Raw genomic sequence first — 26,779 nt, forward strand, 5'->3', positions numbered from 1 at the left:
TATCCCCCGGCCACACGGGGACCTGAATTCCCAATACCCCCCAGTGGGAGCCTTGAGCTCCCTGGATTTCTGCCCTGAGCTGAGCACCTTGAAGAGGCTTAGGGAACTGTCGAGATGCCAGGGCTGGAGACCTAAGTGGACCTCAAGGTCTGCCCAAGTATTGGCTGCAAACGTAGGTTCTATCCCTGCCCTCGGAAAGCTCACGGAGCAGCAGACTTGTCAGGCTCAAACAGACATCATGGGCCATCTCATCTAGACATGGCAAACACGCCCCTCCCGTACCAGTGGCCTAGATATGGCCTCAGAATCCTTCTCAACACACTCTAGGCAGTCAATCAACCGTCACTAGCATAAGGGAGAAAACTTGTTCCAACACACTCACTTTTACACATGGGGAGATAGCACCCCAGGGAGGAGGAGCTGTCTAAATCCTGGGTGGACCTAAATCCTAGGTTAGTACCTAATACAGGCACCAACGCTCCTGACGCGGGTTCTTCCCACTTCCTCCTCCACCCCCATCTGGTCGGGGCTACCCAACCCCTGGCAAGCACGTCTGATCTCTGGGCTTTCGGAAGTTTCCACTGTTCTGTCCTGCATATTGAGAGGGGTAGGTAATGGAGGTGTTCAATGGCAGGGGAAGAGGACAGGACTCAATGAAATTGGCTTGGCCTACAGCAGTAGAAATTTAGGTCAGATATGACGATGAACTTCCCAACAGTGAGAACCACTAGACCTAGGCTGGAAGGCTACAGAATCCTCTTCCTCTGAAAGTTGAGAAAACACTGAAAGGGCTGACATTGCCTGCCAGAGATGACGTCTGGGCAGAGGAATGGATTGACGGGATTTGGAGGGAAATGCTAGGTATTGTGTGGAATTGGGAGGACAGCAGCCTCACCTCGCACCAGGAGCCAGACGGACGCCCTCGTGACCCCGTTGGGGTTGCTGGCCATGCACTGGTACCGCCCGCCGTCAGTGGGGGTGATGTCCCTGACCTCCAGGGACAGGTTGGCCAACTGGGTGACTCTGCCCGTCGAGGCCGACAGGACTCGCCAGTCCCGGACCCACGTCAGGTTGTAGGGGCTCTCGCCCAGGACCCGGCAGGATAGGATGGCGGTCTCTCCAGAGGACACGGTCACGTTGGGGACAGGGACCACCTGCGGCGGGGGGTCTGCAAGAACAGGAGTACAGGAGGCACTGAGGGGTTGACCCAGAGAGGGGGCCATTCTGCAGGCCCTGGTGGTGTCCAGACCCCGAGCCCACAGCATTCCTCAGGACACAGCAGCCAGCAGAGCAGTTCACCAGCATCTGCTCACCGTGCCCGGACGGTCCCACCCCACGGCCGTCACACACCAGTCGAGGCGGCTGCGCGCATGTGCGCGTGCGCGTGTACGTGCGCGTGCACGTGTACGTGCGCGCACGCGCGCCTACCTTCCACACAACACCCAACTGCAATATGCAAGAGCTACACCACTCTTCACACTCTTTGTGCCAATAATTCTGCCCTGGGGGATAAAGCCTCGGAAATCACCCTCAAGAGGGAAAGAGTAACAAGTACAGAGCGATTCTCCGTACAAGTAGCGCCAAATGTGGAACTAAGGAAGGCCGCTGCCCCAAAGGAGGAAAGAGCTAAGAAACCCACACTCTCAACCAGAAAAGGTCGTAAGAAGTGACAGGTCAGAGACCGTCTATCCAGGGACAGTCTGCAGGACCTGCAAGAAAAAAGCTGGATCCACATGTCAATGACCATGATGTGCAAGTAAACTAATGGGGAAATTTGACTCCGGACCAAGTTAAGTAATATTATTAAGGCATTACTTACTACTCATTTTATTAGGTGTAATCATAGAATCTTTATTATATGGGAAAATCTATGTTTTTAAAAGAGATACATACTGAAATGTCAGGATGCCTCCAATTTAGTTTCAAATAGTTTAGCCCTATCTGTGATAACCTACAGGAGAAAAGAATCTTAAAAAAGAATGAATATATGTATAACTGAATATACATATATTCAGTTATATGTATATAAAGAATTTATTCAGTTATATGTATAACTGAATCGCTTTGCTATACACCTGAAACTAACTCAACGTTGTAAATCTACTACACTCCAATAAAATTAAAATTTAAAATAAAATAGTTTGGCCATAAAATGAAAAGGCAAATATGGCAAAAGATTAGCAATCATTAAGTCTAATAAATGCACGTGCCAATTTCCTTCTACTGTTCTACTTTTCTGTACTTACCATTTACAGTAAAATATTTGCTGACCCGCTACAGTGTTAGGTGACCACGAATCAGGTTGTTTTAAGGACATCTAATATTACCCCATTTTTGTTAAAATGCACACATAGACAAAGGTCTGAAAGAAAGTAAATCAAAATGCTATCGAGGTCATCTCTAGAACAGAGGGATCACAGGTCACTCCGATCTTTTCTGCCGGTTTATATTTTCCAGTCTTCCTACAGGGAGCATGAGTGATTTTGTGTGAGTTTAGGACAACTTAGAGTGGCTGATCTCTCGCCGTTCTTTGGGCCCCTTTTCTTCTCTTCAAGACAGCTTAGGTTCATTATTTTTAAAATAAAGTCCATTCATTTTAGGAGGGTCTGTGGCGTTGCCAGCCTCCCTGAGCTCAAGGGTGCCACGGCGGCGGGACCTGGAAGCGTTAAGGGTTGGGGACGACGGGACGGATGGCGGCCCCTGTGAGGGCCTGGGGGCTGGCCAAGAGGTCAGGGGTGGGATTGAGGCTGGTGGCGGGGGACACAGCCCGAGCTGCAGCTGAGACTCACAGGCCATTCGTGGGTGAAACAGCCCAAACGGGGAGTGGGGGCGGGGAGGCAGCAAGCAGGTACAGTGCGGGCATCAGACTCTGGATGACGGACAGGCCCCAGCAGCTGGCTGGCATGCTTGCCCACAGATGGAGAAACCCTGGGAGGAAATCCTAGAGGGGAAAATCAGGAAGGGGGTGGGGAGGGGACACGCGGACAGGCCCCAAGAGACAGACCTGTGACGACAATCTGGGCCTTTGCTCGTCCGGTCCCAGCCCTGCTGACCGCTGTGCATTCGTATGTGCCTTCCTCAGCCTTGGAGGCCCGTGGGATCTCCCAACTGCTGTTCCCTGACCCCCTGCGGACAAAGAACAGCTGGACACACACAGTCCCACTGGCCCCAGTCAGGGTCCCCCAGCCTCGTCCAGACACTGCGGGGGGCTTGGTCCCCTGAATCTTGCCCAGAAGGGAGGTCGCAAATCCTCCTGGAGACTTGGTAAGAGGAGGCAGACGGCCAAGGACATGCAAATCCCATGATATGCCACGTGACTCTAAGTGCCTTCCCCTCTCTGAGCCCTGGACTTCCAACCACAGTGGGGAGGTTCTCAAGAGGGTCCTTCCTGCCCTGACCAGCACAGAGCTGGGCCTGCATGGGTTGAGTTTTCAGAAGCTGAGGAAGGCCCATGGCTCTTCCATGGGGTGATGGCCCAGCAGCAGCGGGGGCCTCAGGGAACCACCCTCCCCCATCCCTGGCCAAGTTGGAAGGTGCCCAGGCGGACAGTATGACTGAGAGCAAGGTCCCACTCCTGCCACCCACTCCCCTGAGATCCCTCCAGGGCATCAGGCTCCCCCAGGAGCCCTGGGGCTGGGAACAAGGGGCTGCCCTCAGCCACTCACTGAAAGTGCCTCTCCTCGCCCAGCCTGGCTCCATCCCGCCGCAGCTGCAGCCAGAAGGCGAGGGTGCTGTGCACGGAGCAGGAGACCACCAGGGGCTGGTGCAGGTAGCCGTGGATCCTGGGGGGCATGCTGACCAGAGGGGCACCTGCGGGCAAGGACCAGCACTCAGGATTCCTCCAGTGACACAGAGACCCACAGGGATGGGCCCGGGGAGAGAAGGCCGGGATACGGTCTCTGGCACCACCATCCAGTGGCCACCAAGAGCAGGTCGCGTCGCCTCCTGAAGCCTCAGTTTCCACCTCTGTAAAATGGGGTTAATTGGGTTACTGACCTCGTCGTGTTGCTGTGAGGAGTTGGCGAGAGATGGGGTGTGGAAAGCACCTGGCACATGCATGTGGCAGGACCGGCTCCGTCAATGAAAACTCATGGGGTTTTTAATGGTTTGTGAGAAGCCTGGCCAGGACAGACCAGCCTGTGTCACCGTTTTAGCAATTCTGTGGGGCAGAGAAGTCAAACCAGCCCTGAAATCTGACGAAATGCTACCCAGACAGGACTCTCCAGGGGTGTGGGTAGGGCTGTAAGTCTGCTCGTCTGCCTGGAGGGTCGGTTTTACCCAGAGTTGTGGGAGGGAGACCTTTTTTTATGGAAAAATGAGCATACTTGGAGCATGGCTGTGAATACAAAATTCACACGCATTTTTGAGATAAAAGAAGAGACTTCCATGAAATCTCACAGCTTGGGATGAGCCTCTTGGGAACCCCATCAGATGCCACTGCCCCCCTCGCCTGACCCTGGCCTCGGGGTGGGTGATACATATGCTTTCCTTGGCTCTTGGAATTACTTCAGTGGAAAAGTCTGAGGACTGGGCCCCAGGGTCAGTCTTGGACTGTCAGTGCCTCACTGGGCGATCACGGACATGTGCTCAACCCTCGCACTGCCCTCTCCCCCATCCCCACCAGAAATGCTCCGAAGCTGAGGCAATGGGCCAGACCTCCTCTGAGCACAGAGCTGGAGGTGGGAGGGCGGCGGGTGACATCATGCTACAGGCTCCCTGCCACATCCCAGGGGAGAGGGGCGTTGGACCATCCAGCCACGTCCTCAGCTGCGTGCAGCACAGCAGCCACCACTCACCCCCACGCACTGGAAGCCTCTGCCGGGCCAGCTCCTGCTCGCTCCTCCTTGAGCTCAAAGAGCCCAGGGACCCGAGGCCCCGCCCTCCCCACCCCCATGTCTCTAAACCCAGAGCCTCCTGCTCTCGGTCAAACTCCCAGCCTCCCAGACCCGGAAAGTAGGGAAGGCACATCCCCCCCGCACCAACCCCACCTCCACACTGAATCTATAGCTGACATGGAGACCAAAAGCCAGCGCTAAACTCAAAACTCTGGGAGCCATCTGAAAGAACAGGAGAGAGAAACGGAGGCTGCTGAAATCGCTTCCTGAAAATTCCTCCTCAAAGCTGTAAAGGCCAAGGGAGGAGAAGCCCAGGGGCCACAGCAGGGGAGTGGAGGCCAGGAGACTGAAAGAAGGGGTCCCAAGCCCCCGACCCTGCCCTGCCCCACTCAGGTCCTCCAAGTCCTCCACCTCGCCACCGGCACATTGGCACCCTCCCTGCATCCTTAAATGAAGCGGGATGACCCCCAGCAAAGCTGATGATGGAATGCCAGTGTCACCCACCTCTGAACCCCTCCTCGGTCACTGCCAGGGGAGGGGCGAGTGGGCTGGAAGAGGGAACGAAGCCCAATAAGGAGGCCGATGGCCAGTGAACTCAGACCCCACCCTACCCCAGGACCAGAGGCAGATCTGGAAAGCCAAAGACTTCGCCCTGCCCTCTGGGAGCTTCCAGCCCGGATGGTGAGACCTCAGGGACACACGGGAAAGCAGCGAAAGCCACACACATGGGAACCAACACAACATGACCTACAATGATGTCACGGTAACAGCAGCCGTGTAGAGGGCCCCGGTCCACGGTTCCCACATCCTGTGTGCAGCCTCTCGAGTACCCAAGAGCCATCCTGTTATGTGCATTAGCTTATGGAACCCTTCGAGCAACCCTATAAAATGGGTGACCTCGGCTTCCCCAGCTATAAAATGGGGGGACACATCTCAGAGCTGGTGTAAGCATGCAATGAGCTAATGCATGGCAAGTGCTAGGCCCAGGACTGTCCCACGGCAAGTGTTCAAAATGGTGACTAGATTAGTATTACCACGATTTTGACTATGACAGTAATCATGATAAGGGAAGGGCGTACCCATACCCACTGCCCTGCCCACTGCTGTATCTACAGTGCCTATAGCACCATGACCGACACGAAATGAAGGTTGAATGCACAGGTGGACGGATGGACAGAGAGATGGATGGAGGCGTGGATGGAGGCGTGGATGGGTGCATGACTGCAGCAAATCCTTCAGCTGAAAGCTACATCTGAAGCATCTCAGTAGTTGACAGAATGCCTTACAGAGCCTGCTGCCCAGAGAAGTGTAATGAAAAAATATTTCCTCATCTCCTCTCATCTCATCTCATCGCATCGGGAAAGCCTTCCGGAAAGAAACGAGCCTCCAAGGGAACCAGGGAGCTGGGGGTGGCAGGAGCCAATCACTCACCTGGGGCCACCCCACGGTAGGAAACTCTAGAGACACGGAGGAGGGGGTTTCCGTCATGGTCCTTGCCCTTCACCTTGAGGTAGAAGCGCTCCTGGGGGGTGGGGAAGGACGGCCCCCCCCACAGCTGATGGGTGGATCCGTTGGAGAGGGGCCACGTGGGCAGAGTCAGGAGGGGCCGCCCTGAGCTGTGTGAGACCTCCATCGAGTCCAGGCGGCCGGGCGCCCGCAGGCCCGTGGAGTTGATCACCAGGGAGATGGGCACCCCTGCAGAGGAAAGGGCGAGGAAGGAGATGCTGCCATCGGTGCTGGGCTCCACGATCCTCCCCAAGCAGGGGCTCTAGGGCCACAGTCAGAGACCAGCCTGCTCGGCCGGCCTTCCCCGGCTCCCTCACCCTCTCTTCCCTGGGCTGACTAACGCTGGGTGGGATAAGGAGAGAAGCGGGGGCTTGCTACTGTCCGTGGTCCTGAAACACCAGTGTCCCTCCAACCCACGGCTTCCCGTGGCTACATCCCCTCTCCTATGCAGACTGGGGTGCTCATTGGGCAGAGCGGCAGGGGTACCCCCACCCCTGCCCCGCCACTAACTCTGGTGCTGGCTGTCGTCAGGCAGGCTCTGGGGCCGGCCGAGGTGAGACACGCCCCGCTTTGGGAATGCTGAGTCCTGCCCACGCTTTCCCCATCGTTCATCTTTCGTGTGGTTTCCTTTTCTATCTTGTTGAACTGTACTATCCACACTATCCCAGGACAGACAGAACTGGACTTGGGTTTTATAATCTCCGAAGCTGATGTGGGAACGGTCAGGTCGCTCCCTTTGCAGACGGCTCTTCCTTGTTTTTTCCCTCCTCACTGATCATAAACCGGGAACCAGAACATGGGGTCCAGGAAGTGCCTTCAAATTTTTGAAAAAATATCAAACCATCTGCAAGGGGCACATACAAATCTAGAAGTCCAGATTCCATTGAGAAATCAAGTGTGTCCGTGCTGGGTACCATTCCCACGTTGCAACAAGCAGCCAACGGTGTGTAGCAGCTGTTCCCGTGGCCCAGACCCCCACCGTCCAGTTAGCCACAGCCTCGCCCACCCCCTAGTGCCCCTGGCACTGAGACCAATCGCTATTTATCATTTGCAATGGCCCTGCTGTGTCTCTCTGTCTCTTTTGGATGTCTGGGACCCACATCTTTATCGAAAGCAGGAACCAAAGAGGGTCACATATGGCCCCCTTCACCCTCTTCCACTGGAGACTGGCCAGTTTTCAATCCCCGCTAGAGCACTTCATGTAGGGTTTCTTTTCTCTCTTGGCTTTAGAATAGGAACTAAGTTTCTCTGCCTCACGCCCTCCCTCCTACTGGCAAAAACAAACACGACCTGAGCAAGCAGACCCCTTTTCATTTTGAAGATATTACTGCTGGTCCTGGCAGGGAAACCTACAAGGGCTGACAAGAATGACAGACATTAGAGGAGATACAGACTAGAAAGAAAGCCCTACGGAGCCAGCACACACCATTCTGGGTCACTAGTCTGTGGTCCAAAGTTAGCCTGACCTGGTCTAGTCCCCCCCGCCATCTCTGCTCAGCTGGTCCTAGCAAAATCTTCTGGATGGACCCATGGCAAGACACCGTATTTTCCAAACTATAAATTGGGACCCTGGTCTGGCTACCAGAGGGCATTTTCTGGCATGAAAGCTCTGACACCCTGAGCCAGAAGCCTCTGCCTGCTCGGGGGCCCAGCCTTGCCCAGGTGGAGCCATGATGGGCTATGTAGGCAACCCCAGCATCCAGTGGGCGGCTTCTCATTGGAAAAGTGATCCTGCGCCTCCAACGTCCCCCCAGGCTATCAGCCTCCAGGGGCATCTAAATGTCCATCAGGACACTCGTTCCCTCGGAGTGAGACACTGGTCCCCCTTTTGGGGAAGGTGTCCACTCAAGCACCTCTGAATGTATTGGACCAGCCTGATGTTCACCGGAAGAAGTGAGGCTCTGGACAGACAAGTCTCGACAAAGAGCAAGGGGAAGGAGGAGTAAGGGGGACTGCGTGAGGTCCTGGAGGCCTTGGGGGGCAGAGAGGAAGTTCTAAAGGTAACTGGTCCCACGGTCACCTGGGCTGGAGCCGACGGAGTGCTGGTCCTGGGCGCAGTTCACTGTGATGTGACAGAGAGGCTGGACCCAGCCTCTGCAGGCCCGTTCCATAGTCACACGCTCATGGCTCCCCCCAGAGCTCCCCCCACTTCCCAAAGGCGAGCCCCACCTCCGCAGAAGGCGGCCCTGAATCGCCCTGGGGCCAGGAGCACCGTACCTTGCAGGGGCCACTCGATGGTGTGGCTGAGGTCCAGGGAGGGCTGAGTGGAGAAGCCAGCTCGGAAGTCGATGTTGCTGATGCCTGTGATCCTGACCGAATGGCGGCCGCTGCTATAGACCTAGCACAGGCCCAGGCCCACGTCACCGGGGCATCCGAACCCAGCACCCCGGCTCCAGGCAGGAGGCGGGCGAGCTGACCCGGCCTGGAGTCGGCAGCTGGAATTCTCCCGCCGTCGCATACAGGGGGGCAACTTACCTGCTCCCTGGGGGCCCAGCAGGATGCTCCCCAAATGAAGTGGAAGACACCCAGCTAGGGCACTGTCCCAGGCGGCACTCTCGAAGCTGCCCTGCCTTTCCCACTGCCACCGCCCCCAACACCCGCGGCTCTGGTCTGTCCGCCTGCACGTCTAACCCCTGCCTTGCCTTCCCCATCGGCACGAGAGCTCTTGGCTCAAAGATGCTCAGGGAGTGAAGGACAGCGGTGCCTGCAGCACACAGCACTGTGCCTGGCGCCCAGTAGGGGCTCCATACACGTTTGCCTGATCCGCAAGAGTCATATCCTCCTGTAGCAGCAGCCCGCCCCGTCCCGGGATCCTTTGTCAGGAGCCCAGCCTGCCCCCTGCACCTTGCAGATTAGAGCAGAGCCTGCTCCCCCCACCAGACCTGTCCGTCTGAGCCCAAGGTCACCCTTGCTGCTTCTCTGTACTCTTCACAGGACAGCTCAGTCACCCACCTCTGGATACTCAAGTGGTTTCTATAAGCCCTTCTTAGAAGCTCCCTAACTAACCCCAAACCACTCCACTTCCTCTCACTGATGCAAAGGCAGAATACGCCTCCTCTGTTCTCGACCCTTTACTTCCATCGAGATGCCCACATCACTGTCCTCGTCTTGACCCTTCACGTCCATCGAGATGCCCACATCACTGTCCTCTCCTCGACCCTTTACTTCCATCGAGATGCCCACATCACTGTCCTCGTCTTGACCCTTCACGTCCATCGAGATGCCCACATCACTGTCCTCTCCTCGACCCTTTACTTCCATCGATATGCCCACATCACTGTCCTCTTCTCGACCCTTTACTTCCATCGATATGCCCACATCACTATCCACGCTCCAGCTCTCAGCTTCGCAGGGACCCAGGCTCCGTGGGGCCAGGCAAGAGGGAGGGGGTAACTCGGGTCGGTGAAGCTGGTCCCCCCAACCCCAGGAACCCGAGGCCCCCTACCTTGATGGACCACAGCCCAGGATGCTCAGGCTTAAAGGCCACAACCTTGGCCGAGTCAGGGATGTTGAGAAGCACGTTGAGGCCCTCGTCCCTCTGCAGGATCCTCCCTGTGGAAAAGCCCCAAGGACCGCTTAGCCCGCAGCCATCTCCTGGGGTGACGGCGGCCCACCCTGTCCCCTGGAACCCACAGCACTCCAAACACCAGCCTCGGGCTTCCTAGAGGAACTGACAAGAGGCCTTTGGGGGTACCCGGGCCTCTATCTTACCCTGATCTCCATCCTCATCCCTCCCCAGGTGCCGGCCGTACCCCTGGCCTCTGGACCTGAATACTCAGGACATCCGCAGGGCACCATGGGGCCAGGAGACCGGGTCCAAATCACACTGACCCTGGGCGACCCGACAAGTCACTCCACCTCCCAGAGCCCCAGCTTCCCATCTCTACGATGTGCCACTAATTCTTGCCCCCACTGACTCTCCAGGCCACCGAAGAGTTCCACTGAGAGAACATGGGCACAATGCCATGTGATCCTTGAAGCCCAGGGACTGTCATCATTTTAATTCCCCTAGCAGGGCTGCTAACGGCCTTCCTGCCTCCTCACCTACCACGGGTACCCTCGCTGCCCTTCACTTGGCACCCCCCTACCCTCCTTGCTCCCGAAGCCTTATGTCCAAACGCCCCATCACCCCAGGGCCTCTCTCTTTGTCCCATTCTGGACTCCCAGCTCAGTCGCAGGGCCAGGGAGGAGGCCAGCCCTGAGGCGCACATACCCAGCGGGTCTTGGACTTCGATCTCGGGCCCCGGGCCACTCAGGGAGATGGTGACCTCCTTCAGGCTGGGGTCAAAGGGGATCTTCCACGTGTGTTCGCCGCCTTCCTCGTGGTCCGTGGACAGCAGGTGCACCTTGGAGGCCTGGATTGCTGACTCCACCCACTTCAGCACCTGGAAGGCAGGTGTGAGAAGCTGACACTAGCAGGTGCCCGTGATGTCTTGCTTGTGTCTGGCCCACAGCAGGTGGGTGCCTAACACGCTGCCAGCTGTGTGCAAAATCCGGTCCCCCAGTGGGTTTTAGGCAGCATACAGTCTTTCCAGGTCACCTGAGGCCACCCCACTCCCCACTGCCCTATATTAGGCCCGATTCACACGTCACTACCCTCTTAGCCTATGGGCTCAGGACTGTGACACCTGAATGAAGGCATCCAGAGGACTCAGCTGGGACAGAAGGAGCAAAGGGTGCCCTCTGCTGGGAAGACTTCCCTCCTTCTTCACATGGCCAACTTCTGTGACACCCATCACTTCCTCCAGGAAGCCCTCCTGATGCCTCCTACACACTGATGAACTCTGGAGATCTGGAATCTCTCCAAGAGCAATGTGGTTCACCATCCCCTGCCCAAGGGGCCTCAGACCACACCCTCACCTGGACACCATGCTTTCTAAGCAGGACCATGTCTCTAAGCAGACAGCAAAGACAGTCTCCTCCTGACCCTTCTCACAACACTGAAAAATCTTATATCCTTTGTTTCTACAACTGCTTATTCATTCTAAGATCTTACTCTTTCAGACAGGTCCCATTGAAAATCAGGTAACAGGTAACTCTCTCTCCAAAATACCATACCACTTATTTTCCTCAATTAGGAAACAATCAAATGAATCTGCAACACGGGACACTGTATAATCAATGCCTCTCCAACAAGTTAGTGGCATGAAAAAAGGGTGGACTACTCCAGATTTAAGGAAACTTAACAGACATAAGAACCCAATGAAACGCACAGCCCTTGATTAAATCCTGATTTGACATTTTTGAGGACAAATAGGGAAAGTAGAATATGGGCTTGGCATCAGCTGATACTAGCAAAGTACTAGTCATTTTATCAGGTGATATTGTGGGTTACGCTGGAGTCTATCTTTTTTTTTTAAATTTATTTTTGGCTGCATTGGGTCTTCGTTGCTGCGCACGGGCTTCGTCTCTAGTTGTGGCGAGCAGGGGCTACTCTTCGTTGCAGTGTAAGGGCTTCTCATTACAGTGGCTTCTCTTGTTGCAGAGCACGGGCTCCAGGTGAGTGGGCTTCAGTAGTTGTGGCACTTGGGCTCAGTAGTTGTGGCTCACGGGCTCTAGAGCGCAGGCTCAGTAGTTGTGGCACATGGGCTTAGTTGCTCTGCGGCTTGTGGGATCTTCCCGGACCAGGGCTCGAACCCATGTCCCCTGCATCGGCAGGCAGATTCTTAACCACTGCGCCACCAGGGAAGTCCCTGTTTTTACTTTTCTATATCTTTGACACTTCTCATAGAAAATTGTTAAGGAAAAATCAATTAAAAGGAACAAGTATGCCTTTACAAGCATGACTTTAGAATATACCTGAGCAACCACAGGGGTATCCTGTCGCTTACCAGTTCTAATCAACAGGAAGTGACTTCCTAGAATACTGTTTGGAGAAATGTGAAGCCACATTCAGCCTCAATTAGAAAAAGGTCTGTGATTGATTAGCAATGTCTGCCATGGATCTGGAAGTAGAACGTGGTGTCTGGCATGCTACATATTGGCCATCCTCGCTCTAAATGACAGTCCTCCAGCTCTGCCTACCATGGGATCTTCCATGGAAGGGAAAGGGAAGAATTGCTCGAGATTTGGAAAATGAATATGTTTTGGTCAGACTGAGCTAGAACATATGCACCTAGATTTTACAGCTAGATTTCAGTTATCACTGGACAAGAATTCTGTGTTCTGAAAACTCCTCTGTTTTTATATTTGGAGCTATTTCATTCTTCTTTTTTTGCCTAACTTTCTAAGTCATGTTTCTCTTGAAAAGATCCCACTTATTTTGGTTAAGAAATGAGGACAGGGCTCTTTGTCCATGTGGAGGTAGACCAGACACAGCAGCCAAGGCCCCCAGCTTAGAAAGGCAGACAGAAGCTGGTGAAGTAAGTGAGGCAGCTCCCCGACAGCAAAGCAACAGCTCTGTGACCACTGTCCTCCTCCCCCAGGGCCAGGCCTTGTCAGGGGTCAGGAGGAAATCAGAAATGAGCAAAGCTGCCAGGAGGCGGTGTCAGCACCAGTTGACAATTACCCAGACAAGTCACACGCGCTACTGTGTTGCAACTGTCATTACAAGCTCTTTCTAGGATTTTCTGACGGAGAGAAGATGCCCAAGAGCTCAGGCTACTGCACGGAGAGGGCTGATATGGGACAGGAGGCCAGCGACCCCATCAGGAGGCGGCCCGCCCATGAGGGCTACCCTGTAAGCACATCACCACTCGGGAGCTGGGGGTGCTGACCCTCTTGTCCACAGCAAGGCCAGACGGCTGCAGGCCCAGGGCTGGGGGCAAAGCCTTCTGGACCTGGCAATGGCCTGGGGACTCAGAGAGGAATCGAGGGAAACTTCTGAGCAGAGAGGCTTCATCGAGCAAGCTTAATGTTTATTGGCGAAGGTAATGGCTTCCAGATGTTAGCGGGACAGGGGGGCCTGGGAGCCAGCAATGCCCTGGGGCTCATCTCTGTTGTTGATGGGGAAGGAATGAGAGAATCTGGCGCTGCTACCCTGGCCAGATGGTTGCCTCTCAGCCGTTCACAGCAGATACATCATCCCCCGAGGCTCCTCCCAAAGCATCTGACAGGGTGAGGAAGCCGAGAGGAGAAGCTGCGGACGGGGGCGCCAAATGGGCCTCAAGAACCACAGATCAGAAAACTGAGGGCCTTTGACGACTGGGCACCACGGGGCACTGGGCCCAGGCTCTACCTTCCTGAGAACCTTTTCCAGAGAGAGCTCTTACCCTTGAGGGGGCTTCGCTAGAGCTGGGGTGTGTGTATTCTGCGCTCGGCACAGAAGCACAGGGGCTGGAGGTACGGCCACCACTAACCCTCACCCAGGGCTCCCTGGTGCCTGGCCTCATGTCGAGGTCTTCCTCCTACCCTTGTCACCATCTCTCCAGGCAGTAGCCCTCATCACCCAACTGCGCACCTGAGGAAACAGGCCCAGGGAGGTTAAATGCCGTGCTCAAGGTCACACAGCCGACAGGTGGCAGAGCTGGGGTCTGAAGACAGCATGTGACCTTAACCCCCCACCACCCCACCTCCTCTGGGAAGGGTCCAGGATGAGGTCATCTCCAGGGCCTGTGTCTCCTGATCTGTTCATCCAAACCACCTGTTAATCTGACCTCCCCTCCCCCTCCTCCTTACTGTCTTAGAGGGCAGTTCACCTTTCCCATGGTTAATGCCCAGATTCTGAGCAATCTGTCATATTTGTACGTGCCGGTGCTGGACAGGGAAAGGGTCTGAGCCCCCAGAATGGGACTTCCCAGGATCCCCGAGGGCTTCAGGATGATGGGTTTTCCCAGAAATTCTGACCATTCTGTTGGAGCTGGGGACAGGAGGTTGAGCTGGGTCTGAGCTGGGGGGAAGCCTGTGGGAAAGATGTGCTGGGGCAAGGAGGTTCTTGGACCTAGCTAAGTCCTAATTAAAAATGCACACCTCTGCGGACTTCCCTGGTGGTCCAAGGGTTAAGACTCCGTGCCTCCAATGCAGGGGGCACGGTTTCGATCCCAGGTCGGGGAAATAAGACCCCACATGCTGCGCAGCATGGCCCCCAAAAAATGCACACCTCTGGGACAGGCCCAAGAGGTCACACTGCCTGCCTCCCCTGTCCGCTGAAAGATGGCAAAAGCTACAGACTACCCCTCCCAGGGGGAGAGGATCTTCACCTTCCTTTAGTTACTCTGGAATCTCAAAGGTGGAAAAAGCTAAACGCCCGAAAGCACAGAGACCTAAGCTTGATGGATTATCTCTCGGCGCCCAGCACCTAAAGCTGCACCAGCACAGAGTAGGTGCTCGATAAATGAAGGGAAGAGAGAACACAAAATGTGTCGTTCCTGCCATACTGGACATACTTTGAAATGGCCAAAGAACTGACTGCACAGGCAGGGTTTGGGGGACTTTTGCAACTTCTTCTCGCCGGAGCCCGCTTGGCTTGGGCAAAGGCACTGTTCCCTCTCCTGGGGGGATGACCACAGCCCTGGCTGCCCCGGCTACTTTCCAAGGCTTGCCAAATGTCTGGGGACATCTGGAAGGGGCCAGGTACAAGGCATGAAGCTAACAAATGACAGAGCTCTATTCAGGGAGGCGAGGGATCCAGGTCCCTAGCCAGGGGCAGCCAATCCTGGCCATCGGATGTCCTACCTCGTCAGACGTGTCCTGCCCGGCCAGGCTGCCACGGCAGAAGGCTGGCACCCGGCCAGGAGCCAGGGGCTCGCCCCAGGTCCCATGGCTCGAGGGAGAGGCTAGGAGAGTCCAGCCCCACACCTGAGCAAGCGGTCCTCCACCGACCCACCCAGAGATGCCTGACATCTGATCTGCCCCAGCAGGAACCCAGTTCCCGAGCAACAGCCCAGATAGGACACCCCCAAAACAAGGACCAAGCCATCATTCCACTCTGAAATGCCTCCCACCCTTGCTTGGACGGCTAGTGCCAGAGTAAGCTGACACGCCAAAAGAAAGAAATCCTAATGTGTAGCAGAGAACCATAAACGCCATCTTTCAACAGGGAGCGAAGGCGCTAACCTAAACACGGCCCTGGAGATCATAAATATACAACGTACCATACCCTCTCCCGGAGGCAAGAGCAGGGCTGGCTCAAGGCCGCGGTGGCCTCAGAGATGCTGTTCCTCTCATCTTCCTCTTCCTCACGCACAAGGGACTCCATGTCATCCATCCACCAGCTACTTACCAAACACTGTACCAGGTGCTGGAGATACAGTAGCAAACAGGAACTTCCGGGCCCTGCCCTCAGGGAGCTCACAGCCTAATGGCATTAAATAATTGCACAGCTGCAAAAGTACGGTTATATAAAGCAGTACAGAGAGCTGGGAGAGGGTATGAAAGGAGACTTAATCTTGATGGGAAATCGAGGAAGGTGCGTTTCAGCTAAGACTGGGAAGACGAGGAGCCAGGGGAGGAGGAGCTGGAAAAACAAGCCACACGAGCAAAGGCCCTGGGGGAGGAAAGACACGGGGCATTGAAGAAAGAGCAGAGAGGCCAGCAGGGCAGCAGCAGCGGGCAAGGGGGAGAACACAGGCGATAGGCTCAGAGAGGCGGAGCTCAGATAAGGGTCTGGACCCGTTCCAGGGGACAATGGGGTGGGACCTGTCGGTCAGATTTGTTTTAGAGGATCCAGTGGGATGCAGGAGCGGGCTCATACAGGCTCAAGAAAGCCGGTTATGAGCAGCACTTCCCATGCTCTGTGACTTCATGAGGGCAGCTTGAAACCAGCCAAAGTAGGAGTATTTACACAATGGAAGTGGGCGTCCTCGTTCCTTCCAGAGAGAGGTGGTTGTGAAACATTTACCAACATGCCACTGGAAGGGTCCCGCTGGCTCCTGGGGAGGGACGGGCGTGCTAGGCAGACGGAAAGCGGGGAGAGACCTGAGCAACTGACGGAGCCTGGCAGGCAACTGGTCCAAGACCGAGATGAGGGCACAGACACCTGGTCAGCGCTGGGGCATCAGCAGCCCTGCACATCAGGCTTCAGGGCCAAGCAAGGCCCTCCCTGCCAAGTCCCCAAGCTCGACTTCCTGTCCCAGCAACACAGCCCAAATCTGACGCCCTCCCCTATGCTCCTCCACCCACTCCTGGGCTCCTCGACTCCGGGGAGAAGCTCCCCCGACACCCGCACTCTTCCAGCCTTTGTTAGATCTCTCCTACCAGCCTGGACCTCCTGGGGGACCCCGGCTGAAACCCAGGTGCTCCTTCAAGCCCCAGCCTTTTTATCGGCAAAACTGAGAAACCCGCGGCACCTGCTTTTGGGGTGAGTGAGAGGGTTTGGCCAGATGATGCCGAAAATCCCTGAGCACCGGGCTTCCTGAGCTTCCGGCTGCGGCGGGGAGGGCTCAGCACTGCTCATGCACGATGGCAACCAACCCATGGGCCGAGCCGCCCAGAGACGCAGCACGTCAGGGCCGGCTCACCTCGGTCACCTGCTGCCTGTCCAGGTGGAACACCTGCCCGGAGCTGGTGGCAGCAATCTCCTCGTAGGCCAGGTAGCCAGGATGAGTACGGTCACCGCAGTCCCCCGTCAGCACAAAGACCACCTAGAAGAGAGACAGGCAGCCTGGCTCATGGCCCCTCTGCCACCTTCCACAGGTGTGAGTAGCAGGGCCACAACCAGGGAGGAGTGACCTGGAGAAAGCCCCTTCCTCTCTCTGGGCTCAGGCGATGCGTCTGTAAAATGGGAATGATATGAGTTCCCACCCCGTGGGGGTCAGGACTGATGCAGGTCACGTGTTCATCACAGGGCCAGGAATACAGTAGGTGCTCGATAAATGGGAGCCGTTATCAAATCTACGAGGAAGGGAATGGAAATCGACTCTGCTCCAAGTGGCCCCTGGAGGCCGCAGAGCTAGAAGAACCTTGGAGAACCCGAGTTTGTTCTAGAGGGGAGAGCAGAGAGGCGCCCCAGCCCTCGAGGTCTTTCCCAAGGATTCCAGCGGGCGGGCCCTCCTCCCTTCCCTGCACACATCTCCTTCCCAAGCCCTCTCCGTGAAAGCAAGAAGCAAAAGCCCCAGCACATCTTCCAGACCCTTCCACAATGGGAGAAGCATGACGGGGAGCCGAGACGAGGCCAGGAGGAAGACGGATTGCCCGGACTCGGACGGGGTGTGAAGGGAGCAGGCTAGTGTGATCTTTATCAAAAATGGGTCTCGCCAGGGAGGCCTGCGGCCTGGCGGACGGGGCGGGAGCGTGAGAACACACTTGGACTTCACAGCCCGGCTCGGTCGGTGAGCTGACTGGAGGCCCGACCCAGAGAAGCGCCGGCTCAGCTCTCCGGCGGGGCGGGGCTGGGGCGGGGCTTGGGGCGGGGCTTGGGGCGGCCCTCGGAGACCTCAGCTTCCCCAGCACCCCCTCGCGGTGGCTCACCTGTGACTGTTTAAGCTGCAGCAGCTGCAGCACCTCGTCCTTCTTGTGGTAGTCCTTGGCGCGGGCGTCCGAGAAAACGTAGATGAAGGAGCCGGGGTTGGCGACCTCCACGGCAGCCTTGATGGCCCCCATGCTCATCTCTGGGCAGTCCCCGCCTCCCTGCAGGACGGGGCGGGTCAGCGGCTGCCGCCCACCTCCTCGCCCGTGGGGACCACCCAGGGAGGTGGGGGGTCCCCTCCAGTGGCCTCTGTCCCGCCCATCCAGGGTCAGGCCAGGGCCCCAGCCACGCCCTTCCCTGAGACACAGTGTAGCATCCAATCCGCTTCATCTCTCATTCATTCACGCATTCATTCATTCCTTCATTCACTCACTCATTCACTCATTCACTCACCCATATGCCCGAGCGACACGGTCCCTCCCACAGAGTCTGGATGGGAGGCAGACTTTACATTAACAAGCACGACACACGAGCAGTTAGTTACCATTGTGAGAAGTGCTACCAGTGGGATAGGAGGGACGGGAGCGCGGGGACATCTAACAGATACGCCGAAGAAGCCACGTGCTAGCCAAGGCTTGGAGGGTAGAGGGGTAGAGGGGGCGCCAGGAGAAGGGGAGGTGAGGGGTGAGCAGAGGAAAACCTTCCAAGCCGCCTCCTCAGATCCTCTCTGTAACCCACCCTGGAACCGATCCCACATAAACACACAGCCCTCCCCTCCCCGCCCACCAGCCAGGAGCGCTCTGGCCCCCAGGTTCGCACACCCAGCACCGGAAGCAGGGTGTGCACGTGGTAACTTCAGTAAACGCTTCTCTCTTTGGTTCACTCATCCCTTCCGTGTACCGGGCCCTGTTCTGGGCCCTGGGGGACTTGGCGGTGAGCTAGACCGATCCGTGGGGTCCCTACCTTCAGGAAGCTGGGTGGGGGAGACGTATGCTGAACCAGGGTGTTCAGTGTGGCCCAAAAGCCGAGGAGGCCATGGGACGTCTGACCCAGTCTCGGGCCAGGTTTTTGGGGTCTGAATTGACCCCTCTTGAATCCTCCCTCAGCTACCACATACCCCCTCCTTCCAAGCCTGCAGCCATGCAGTAAATAATAACTACCTTCTACATGCCAGGCACAGGGACTCCTGTAGGTACTTGGTTCACTGAATAAAGGAAGGAACTCCCCCCAAAATACAAAATATGCAGGACCCCCAAGCTGGGGGACAGCCCCAGGCAGAGCTGGGAGGCAGGTCATAGTGGTTGCAGGAAGCACCACCCTGGCCCCCAGGTGGGGCAAAGACCTTGGCCTCTGGCGTGGACTGGACAGCAGCGGGGGGCGGGGCAGCTTACCTGCACGTAGAGTTCTCTCAGCTCCCTCTGAAACACCACTGGGTCGGCCGTGAGGGTCACCGGGCCAATATCTGCAGGGAAGAGAAAGAGGACCAGGTGAGCTTGGACCCCAGACACATAGCCCCCGTGGGCTGGGGCGGCAACTGCATGATATGCCACCATCAGAGGGGAGAGGAGCTGAGGCCTGGACCTCAGAGACCTCCACAAATGGGGAGGTGGTAGGGGAGCAGCTTCCAGGGCTGCCAGGGTCAGATCTGGAAGGGAGGTCAGGCCACTTGGCCCCCTGCCCGCTCCAAACTGGACCCAGAGCTCCAGGGGAGCACAGAGATGGAGCAGGGGGCAAACCTCCAGTCCCGCCCCCAGACCCACAGTTCCTGATCTTCGGTGACTATGACTCCCCTAGAAACCTCCCCTCTACCAGCCCACCCAGGCCCACATCAGCGGGAAGGGAATTCTGGGAAGACAAAGAAACAGAGAATTGAGCAAATAAAGTTTTGGACCACAGAGCAACTGGCCAACACCAGACTGACCAACAAAAGCTAAACCTTCCAGAAACTCCATCCATTTATTAGCTCACTTGAAAAGAGCAGGGTTAATTACAAGGGCTGATCCCAAATGTTGGCGAGATTATGGAGCAACTGAAATTTTCACGCACTGCCGGTGGGAATGCAAAAATGGTTCAACCGCTTTGGAAAACAAAATGGAAGTTCCTACAAAGTTAAACGTGCACCTACCATAGGATCCAGTCTTTCCATTCCTAGGTATTTACCCAAGACAAAAGAAAACATACGTCCACACCAAGACTTGTACTCAAATGTTCATAGCAGCTGTTTTCACAATAGCCCAGAACTGGAAACAAGCCAGATGTCCATCAACTGGTGAATGAATAAACAAACTGAGGTACATGCGTATAACCAAATACCACTCAGCCAGAAAACAGAACGAGCTACCAACACAGGCAGCCAGGTGGATGAATCTCACAGACATAATCCTGCACGAAAGCAGCAGGACACAGAAGAGTGCCTACTATATGGCTCCATTTACAGAAAGCTCTGGAACTGGCAGAATTAATCAAAGGTGAAAAAAATCAGAATGGAGGTTGTCTGTGGGATAGGGAGATCCAAGGAACTGTCTGGGAAGGCAGAAACGCTCTATATTTTGATGGGGATGTGGGTTCCCCAGGTGTATCCGTTTGTCAAAAGTGTAAAGCGAAGATCTGCCCATTTCAATGTATGTTAATTTTACCTCACAAAAAAAGAAACATAAAAAATAAAATAAAAATGATCATCCTTGAGTGGGGGAGTGGAGGGTGGGAGGAGATATAGATGAAACAAGAACGGCAGGTTTTTTTGAATATTTGGTGATGCTGGGTGAGGGGGATACAGGGATTCATTATACTACTCTGTTTACTTTGTGTATACTTGAAATTTTCCCTAATAAATAGCTTTTTATTAAAGAGCAGTAACTGAAAGCCGCAGCTAACATAAGACAAGGCTACAGAGGACACGGCCAGAATTCCTACTCATCATGTGGACATGTGCACAGTGCGGGTTTTGCAAGATGATGTGGACATCAGGTTTCTTCAGGAAATATTTCATTTGAGTCCTTGGTGAGCTCTAGTAATGGACTATTTTTAGTTCAAAAATTCTAAATTCCAGTCACCCTAAGAAAAATTCCCATACTCAGCAACTTGTCAACAGACCTTAGTCCTTCTTAGAAAAGGAAGCACATGGAATTAGCCGGCATTCATCCACCATTACCAAGGAAGGTTCTGGACACCAGCTCTTCTGCTGCACACTTTCAGAATCACCGCCTGGAGGGCCCTGCCTCTCTGCTCTGTATTTATTCCCACATCCAACGGCCCCTTCCACACCTGCTCTGGCCTTTACCAAGCCTTCTCCACTGCCTTTCTCCTTCTGAACTCTGCAGTGACTAATTCAGCCAAATCCTCACCTTTGACCTCAGGCAGAGCTGACTGCAATCCTGGCTCCACCCTCCACCAGCCATGCAGCTTCTCAGAGCTTACTTCACCGTCCCAAGCCTCAGTTTCCCCATCTGTAAAATGATGCATTTCTCCTAGCTGAGAACCATCACTGTGAGAATCCAGTAAACGCAGGGAAGGAAACACCTTGCTTGGGTTAGAGCAAAGGCTCAGCAAACAGGAGCTGGCCCTGCTGATCTGAACAAACAATTCTTTTTTTTTTTTTCTTTTCTTTTTTAAAATTTTATTGAAGTATAGTTGATTTACAATGTTGTGTTAATTTCTGCTTTACAGCAAAGTGATTCAGTTATACATATATATATTCTTTTCCATTATGGTTTATCACAGGATATTGAATATAGTTCCCTGGGCTATACAGTAGGTCCTTGTTGTTTATCCATCCTATATATACTAGTTTGCATCTGCTAATCCCAAACTCCCAGTCCTTCCCTCTCCCATCCCCCCTCCCCTTTGGCAACTACAAGTGTGGTCTCTATGTCTGTGAGTCTGTTTCTGTTCCATAGATGTGTTCATTTGGGTCATATTTTAGATTCCACATGTAAGTGATATTACCTGGTATTTGTCTTTCTCTGTCTGACTTACTTCACTTAGTATGATAATCTCTAGGTCCATCCATGTTGCTACAAATGGTATTATTTCATTCTATTTTATGGCTGAGTAGTATTCCACTGTATATATAAATATATATCACATCTTCTTTATCCATTCGCCTGCTGATGGACATTTAGGTTGTTTCCATATCTTGGCTACTATGAACAGTGCTGCGGTGAACGCTGGGGTGCATGTATCTTTTCGAATTATAGTTTTGTCTGGATATATGCCCAGGAGTGGGATTGCTGGATCATATGGCAACTCTATTTTCAGTTTTTTGAGGAACCTCCACACTGTTTTCCATAGTGGATGCACCAATTTACATTCCCACGAACAGTGTAGGAGGTTCCCTTTTCTCCACACTCCCTCCAGCATTTGTTATTCGTAGACTTTCATGATGGTCGTTCTGGCCGGTTGAGCACACAGTTTCTGGGCAATCTCACACAAGGCAGACAGGCAAAGACACTGCTGCGCCAGTGAGGTCCTCAAATTCTAGTTTGACTGAGGAGAGTAATAATTTTACTCAACGTTGGTTATTTCTTTATTACATAATAATATACATTCATTTAAAATTATATGACAGGCCTTCCTTGGTGGCTCAGTGGTTGAGAATCCGCCTGCCGATGCAGGGGACACGGGTTCGTGCCCCGGTCCGGGAAGATCCCACATCCAGCGGAGCGGCTGGGCCCGTGAGCCATGGCCGCTGAGCCTGTGCGTCCGGAGCCCGTGCTCCGCAATGGGAGAGGCCACAACAGTGAGAGGCCCGCGCAGCACAAAAATAAATAAATAAATAAAAATAAAATTATATGACATTAATGATTCTGACATTTCCTAAGCACTTACTATGTACCAGCCTATGTGCTGAGATGCTTCCTGTGTATTAGCTCACTGAATCCTCCCTCCCGCCTGTTAAGTCCAACTCTTACCCACATATTACAGAGGAGAAATGAAAGCCCAGAGAGGCTAAGTAACTTGCCCAAAGACACACAGTCAGTAAGCAGCAGAGCTAGAATATTAGCTTAGGTCTGTACAACTCCAGAATCTGAGCTCTTTTTTTTCTTTTTTTAATTAATTAATTAATTGATTTTGGCTGCATTGGGCCTCTGTTGCTGCGGGCGGGCTTTCTCTAGTTGCGGAGAGCGCGCTTCTCATTGTTGTGGCTTCTCTTGTTGTGGAGCACAGGCTCTAGGCGCGCAGGCTTCAGTCATTGTGGCACGCGGGCTCAGTACTTGTGGCTCACAGGCTTAGTTGTTCCCCGGCATGTGGGATCTTCCCGGACCGGGGCTCGAACCTGTGTCCCCTGAACTGGCAGGCGGATTCTTAACCACTGCGCCACCAGGGAAGTCCCAGAATCTGAGCTCTTGACAACTGCTCTCTGTGAACTGTACATAGAAATTCCTCACATGCCGAAAAAGAAGGGAATTCTACCAACCAGAGATACTCTTATTTTTATACATAACCTTCAAAACTTTCATGCATATTTGTAAATCTTATATAAGTGCACACTATTTGAAGCAGAATTTCTATTTAAGTATAAATGACATACTATTTTTAATTTGACTCTTTTCACTGAACAACACCCGGTAAGCATCCTTCCAGAAGGTCAAATACTCAGTTCAAAATCATTTTTAATGGCTACAAAGTATTTCCTTTGCATAAAGGTCCAATAATGGTCTTGCCCATATTGTTTTGTTTCCAATTTTTATAATGAACAATGTTATTAAGAACATCTTTATACCCACTACATTCAAGCACTAGTTCCATTGTTTCCTTGGGATACACGCCCATAAGCAGCATTGCTGGGCCAAAGGTAAGGGCATTTGTAAAGACTTTGGATGCCAATTCAGTAACCTCATAACTGTCCTCCTCATCCCCAGACGTCCCTGCCTCTGATCCATCTACCCGTGTCGTTGCCAGAGAAGCTGCCCTTGGAACCAGTTTTGCTCACATCACCCCTGCTCAAAAATCGACAGCAACTTCTCCTTGCCTGGCAACTGAGAGAAGCCTCTGCGGTACCCAGTTCTGAAGCTGGGTGGCCCTGCCTTCTCCCATCACAATCTATCGCAGGTGTCAGACTACCCAACAGTTCCCAAGGCTGGACCGGAGCTAGGCTGACCACATTCTCTCCCATTCACAACAACATGAGAAAAATTAAGTTGGTCAAGTGGGTTATCATAAATTAAATGTGCTCCGATTGGAAGGAACACCCTTTATTGTTGGGTCAATCTGCTTCCTGCCTGGGGAGATGACAATCGCTCTTTCTTTCATGGAAGAACAATAATAGCCAAAGGGAGTTGATTCTCTTCATGGTTCTACGGGCTTTCTCTCGTTGTGAAGAGCGGGCTTCACAAGTTAAAATGTTATGTGTATGGTGTTAAAATTTGTGTGTATGGTGTTAAAATGTTGGTCACCTATGTCAGCTCCCTCTGGGCTTTTTGCCCCCCCCCTTTTCTTTTCTTTTAGCTTTTAAAAAAAATGACTTTATTGGGTTGAGAAACCCAAAATGAGCAGCCCTGTGGTGTAAGGTGGGGAGAATGCCAGACATAGCATCTAAGCTCTGACCTTCCATTGCCAAGGCCGTCCTGAGATATTCTGTGCTCTGAGAGGGAGGAAGATTCTTCTGGGAAATTGCCCGATTCCACGTCCCGCACACCTCTCAGCAATGCTCCTCAACCGTTACCGCTTCCTCCAACCACCTGGTACCCCAAGCACTGGGCCAGCACTCGCTGAGGACTAGGGATTGTATGCAAACACAGGACGCAGGAAATTCCAGAAGCCCTGGAGGAGCCCCTGGGCTGGAGATCCCTGGAAAGGACTTTAAGAACTCTGTCTTAGTTTCCTATTACCGCTGTGACAGATTACTACAGACTCAGTGTCTTAAAACAACACACGTTCATTTCTGGAGATCAGAAGCCCTAAGATAAAGGTGTCGGCAGGGCTGTGTTCCTTCCAGAGGCTCTAGGGGAGAATCCATTTCTTTGTCTCTGCCAGCTTTGGGAAGCTTCCTTCATTCCTTGATCATGGTCCTTTTCCTCCATCTTCAAAGCCAGTAATGTAGCATCTTTAAATGTCTCCCTCTCCCTCTGCCTCTGTCATCACATCTCCTTCTCTGATCCGGATCCTCCTGCCTCCCTCTTACAAGGACACCTGTGGTCACAATGGGCCCAAGGAGACGATCCAGGATCATCTCTCCATCTCAAGATCCCTAACTTAGTCACTTCTGTGAAGTCCTTTTTGCCATGTCAAGTATGAGACTTACAGGTTCTATGGACATCTGCGGCGGGGGAGGGGGCGGCATTTTCCTGCCTATCATAGCCTCCACCACCCTGTCTCCTTCAAGAATAGGCTTAGACCCCTATGTTCATAGCAGCACTAGTCACAATAGCCAAGACATGGAAACAACCTAAATGTCCATCGACAGAGGAATGGATAAAGAAGATGTGGTACATACATACAATGGAATATTACTCAGCCATGAAAAAGAATGAAATAATGTCATTTGCAGCAACATGGATGGACCTCGAGATTATCACACTAAGTGAAGTCAGAAAGAGAAAGACAAATACCATATGACATACTTATATCTGAAATCTAAGATACAACACAAATAAACTTATCCATGAAACGGAAACAGACGCACAGACATAGAGAACAGACTTGTGGTTGCAGGGGGGAGGAGGGAGGGAAGGACTGGGAGTTTGGGATTAGCAGATGCCAACTATTATATACAGAATGGATAAAAAACAAGGTCCTACACACACACACACACAAATCACTTTGCTGTATCAAAGAAATTAACACAACATCATAAATCAACCATACTTCAATAAAATAAATTTTTAAAAAAGGAATGGGCATCTTTTCATGTGCCTCTTGGCCACCTGTATGTCTTCTTCGGAGAAATGTCTATTTACGTCTTCTGCCCATTTTGTGATTGGGTTGTTTGTTTTGATATTCAGCTGCATGAGCTGTTTATAAATGTTGGAGATTAATCCCTTGTCAGTCACATCATTTGCAAATATTTTCTCCCATTCTGTGGGTTGTCTTTTTGTTTTGTTTATGGTTTCCTTTGCTGTGCAAAAGCTTTTGAGTTTAGTTAAGTCCCATTTGTTCATTTTTGGTTTTATTTCCATTACTCTGGGAGACGGATCGGAAAAGATAATGCTGCGATTTATTATGTCAGGGAGTATTTTTCCTATGTTTTCCTCTAAGAGTTTTACAGTGTCCAGTCTCACATTTAGGTCTTTCATCCATTTTGAGTTTATTTTTGTGTATGGTGTCAAAGAATGTTCTAATTTCATTCTTTTACATGTAGCTGTCCAGTTTTCCCAGCTCCGTTTATTGAAGAGGTTATCTTCCCTCCATTGTACAGTCTTGCCTCCTTTGTCGTAGATTAATTGACCAGGGTGGACCTAGACATTGTCATACTAAGTGAAGTAAGTCAGACAGAGAAAGTGAAATATCGTATGATCTCGCTTATACACGGAATCTAAAAAAAAAAAGATACAAATGAGCTTATTTACAAAACAGAAACAGACTCACAGACTTAGAGAGAAAACTTATGGTTTCCAGGGGGGAAGGGGGGAAGGAGGGATAGTTAGGGAGATTGGGACTGATATGTACACACTGTGATATTTTAAATGGATAACCAACAGGGACCTACTTTATAGCACAGGGAACTCTGCTCAATATTCTCTAACAACCTAATTGGGAAAAGAATTTGAAAAAGAATAGATACATGTATATGTATAACTCAATCACTTTGTTGTACACCTGAAACTAACACAATATTGTTAAACAACTGTACTCCAATATAAAATAAAAAGTAAAAAAAAAAAAAAAAGGAATGCGCTTGGGAAAAAAATTATTTGACTACAAACCTATGCGCCAAACATAACAATGTCGAGAATGAAGAGATCCGAAGACCCCCACCTTTAAAAAGATGGGGAATGGGCTTCCCTGGTGGCGCAGTGGTTGAGAGTCTGCCTGCCGATGCGGGGGACGCGGGTTCGTGCCCCGGTCCGGGAAGATCCCACGTGCCACAGAGCGGCTGGGCCTGTTAGCCATGGCCGCTGAGCCTGCGCGTCCGGAGCCTGTGCTCCGCAACAGGAGAGGCCACAACGGTGAGAGGCCCGCGTACCGCAAAAAAAAAAAAAAAAAAAGGGGAAAC

General features: G+C 52.9%; 1 protein-coding gene across 1 annotated transcript in view; it reads right to left on the reverse strand.

Annotated features, from left to right (window-relative positions):
* Nucleotides 1-26,779, reverse strand: part of HMCN2 (hemicentin 2) — a 150,749-nt gene that overhangs the window by 110,334 nt on the left and 13,636 nt on the right. The window contains exons 2-11 of the mRNA XM_059072027.2: nt 19,017-19,087; nt 17,688-17,846; nt 16,739-16,861; nt 10,555-10,726; nt 9,787-9,893; nt 8,559-8,679; nt 6,267-6,530; nt 3,666-3,810; nt 3,005-3,126; nt 896-1,168 (exon numbers count right to left, since the gene is read on the reverse strand). Coding sequence (XP_058928010.1) covers nt 896-1,168; nt 3,005-3,126; nt 3,666-3,810; nt 6,267-6,530; nt 8,559-8,679; nt 9,787-9,893; nt 10,555-10,726; nt 16,739-16,861; nt 17,688-17,846; nt 19,017-19,087 — 1,557 coding nt within the window. The remainder of the gene's footprint in view (nt 1-895; nt 1,169-3,004; nt 3,127-3,665; nt 3,811-6,266; nt 6,531-8,558; nt 8,680-9,786; nt 9,894-10,554; nt 10,727-16,738; nt 16,862-17,687; nt 17,847-19,016; nt 19,088-26,779) is intronic.

The sequence above is a fragment of the Kogia breviceps genome, chromosome 8, assembly GCF_026419965.1.
Source record: "Kogia breviceps isolate mKogBre1 chromosome 8, mKogBre1 haplotype 1, whole genome shotgun sequence".
NCBI classification, from domain to species: Eukaryota; Metazoa; Chordata; class Mammalia; order Artiodactyla; family Physeteridae; genus Kogia; species Kogia breviceps.